This window comes from Gadus chalcogrammus, chromosome 17 (assembly GCF_026213295.1).
Source record: "Gadus chalcogrammus isolate NIFS_2021 chromosome 17, NIFS_Gcha_1.0, whole genome shotgun sequence".
Lineage (NCBI taxonomy): Eukaryota > Metazoa > Chordata > Actinopteri > Gadiformes > Gadidae > Gadus > Gadus chalcogrammus.
Genome location: NC_079428.1, coordinates 4,100,392 through 4,102,753, shown reverse-complemented (window position 1 = coordinate 4,102,753; position 2,362 = coordinate 4,100,392). Strand labels below are relative to the sequence as shown.

The following is a 2,362-nucleotide window of genomic DNA, read 5'->3' as shown; positions in this document are numbered from 1 at the left end:
GACACCCATGTGCTCAGCCTTGTGCAGCCACAGGATACAGAAGGACCTTCTCGCACACCGGGGGAAAACCACAGCACCATAAACGGGCTGTGGTCTTCCTCGGGGTCGTGCGGAGTTCTGTCGATGTCACCGTATGCAGTACTTAAGAGAGTGGTGTGCATCTCTGGGTTTCCGGCTGAGGAGAAAGAAGACGATGATAGTGAAATAAATGCCTTCAGGTTGTAAACAGTGCGGTTAAGAAAGGTTTGTTTGTGTGTGTGTGTGTGTGTTTGTGTGTGTGTGTGTGTGTGTGTATGGTTGATGTATGAGTGCAGCTGCAGTTTTGAGCTTGAGGGCTTTCTGGTTGGAGAGTGTATGTGTGTGTGTTTGTGTTTGTGGTGTGTGTGTGTGTGTGTTTGTGTGTGTGTCTGTGAGAGAGATCCAGAGAGATCCACTACACCATAAGCGCACAATGTGGGCGACCCATCTTTGTGTGTGTGCGTGTGAAATAAAAAGAGAGTGAGAGATAGAGAGATTGATTTTTGTGCTTCCATCTGTCTGTCAAGCTTACACCCCCTTCCCCTGGTGTGTGTGTGTGTGTGTGTGTGTGTGTGTGTGTGTGTGTGTGTGTGTGTGTGTGTGTGTGTGTGTGTGTGTGTGTATCTGACTAGGCTGTCAAGACACAAAAACATATGTGTACTCATAAACATGTACAGATATATAAATGTATAAATATACAAACCTGGAGCATGATGGTATCTAGGGAGAATTTGTGTTTACGCTCCGAACTGAACGAAACGCCCACACAAACACACAAACACACAAACACACAAACACACAAACATGGCCTCCATAAGCTCAACATGCACTCTCATGACACAGTAAACGTGCACTCTCAGTAATGGTGTTCATCTAGAGAGAGAGAGAGAGAGAGAGAGAGAGAGAGAGAGAGAGAGAGAGAGAGAGAGAGAGAGAGAGAGAGTGAGAGTGAGAGTGAGAGAGAGAGAGAGAGATGTGGGTATGTTTGGTCATTAGGTTACGTATTTAGTCATTAGGTTAACCTGTTATCCATTGATTAATGAGTAAAGGGTAATGAAAAGGTTATGTGTGAAGACGCCTACATGTCACCTCGCTGTATCACTTTGTTTTGCAGCCTCTCGAAGCGCAGCTGTCACCGGCTGTAGCCCGAAGATGATTGACAGATTGCAGCTCTGGCTAATTTCCAGTTTATGTTTTACCTTATAGTAAGAAAATCCAGCTGTTAAATCAATGGCCTTTGTAGCTTGCGCCGCCTCCATTAAAGGAGCGGGATCCATCCACCGATGTGGCAGCTCAACCGGTTGGATGCCGACTGGCTGGGCTGAACTTCCCTTGATAACAACCGGTCTGGTTTATAAACACTCTTTAAATAGTCCGGCTTCTACCTGAGGTCTGCTTTTATTCCCCTTCTTGTCAGACAGGAGTGGAAACAGGAGCCCTTTTATAAACTTTTTAATGGCTAAGGTCACTTTGGAATGGACAGTGTGTGTGTGTGTAGGTGTGTCTGTGTGTGTGTCTTGTGTGCGTGCGAGTGTGCGTGCGTGACTTTGTTTACCATCTGCATCATCCTTTTGTCAGGACAGTGAGTCAGCACAGGGATTCAGCCATGCACTAAATAGTTTATTAAAAGTGTGTGTGTGTGTGTGTGTGTGTTTGTGTGTGTGTGTGTGTGTGTGTGTGTGTGTGTGTGTGTGTGTGTGTGTGTGTGTGTGTGTGTGTGTGTGTGTGTGTGTGTGTGTGTGTGTGTGTGTATAGGTGGGTTTTTGTCCCAGACTGACCTGCTTAATGATTGAGTGTGTGCATCTCATGTCCTTGTTAGGTATAAGGGGTATCTGTGTGATTGTGCACGTACATGCGTGTGCGCACGTGCACTCTCACTGGTTAGGCTTAGAGATATTCTCACCTGGCTTAGGTTACTGTTGACACACACACATGCACACACACACACTCTCTCAACCACACACACACACACACACACACACACACACACACACACACACACACACACACACACACACACACACACACACACACACACACACACACACACACACATATTGTATGTATCATGTGTACGATTATCCTTATAGTATTATAGATGGTTTGAAGCTCTATGCAGGCTTGTGTTACACATCTTCTACTCACAAAACGCACATAACCAGTACACATAACCTGTTCTCCACTATCAAAGGCTCTGGCATTGCTTTGTCTCTGTGTGTGTGTGTGTGTGTGTGTGTGTGTGTGTGTGTGTGTTTGTGTTTGTGTGTTTCTGACCCAGTAGCTGTTTGTTTTGAATGGAGAAAATGGATAAAAGCACCACAGAAGAAAAGAGCATGCTAGAGTC

At 45.6% G+C, this 2,362-nt stretch overlaps 1 protein-coding gene across 1 annotated transcript in view; it reads right to left on the bottom strand.

The window, feature by feature from the left end:
* Window positions 1-161, bottom strand: part of LOC130370411 (heat shock 70 kDa protein 12B-like) — a 6,375-nt gene extending 6,214 nt beyond the window's left edge. Inside the window, exon 1 of the mRNA XM_056576168.1 lies at window positions 59-161. Coding sequence (XP_056432143.1) covers window positions 59-161 — 103 coding nt within the window. The remainder of the gene's footprint in view (window positions 1-58) is intronic.
* Between the last annotated feature and the right edge of the window lie 2,201 nt (window positions 162-2,362).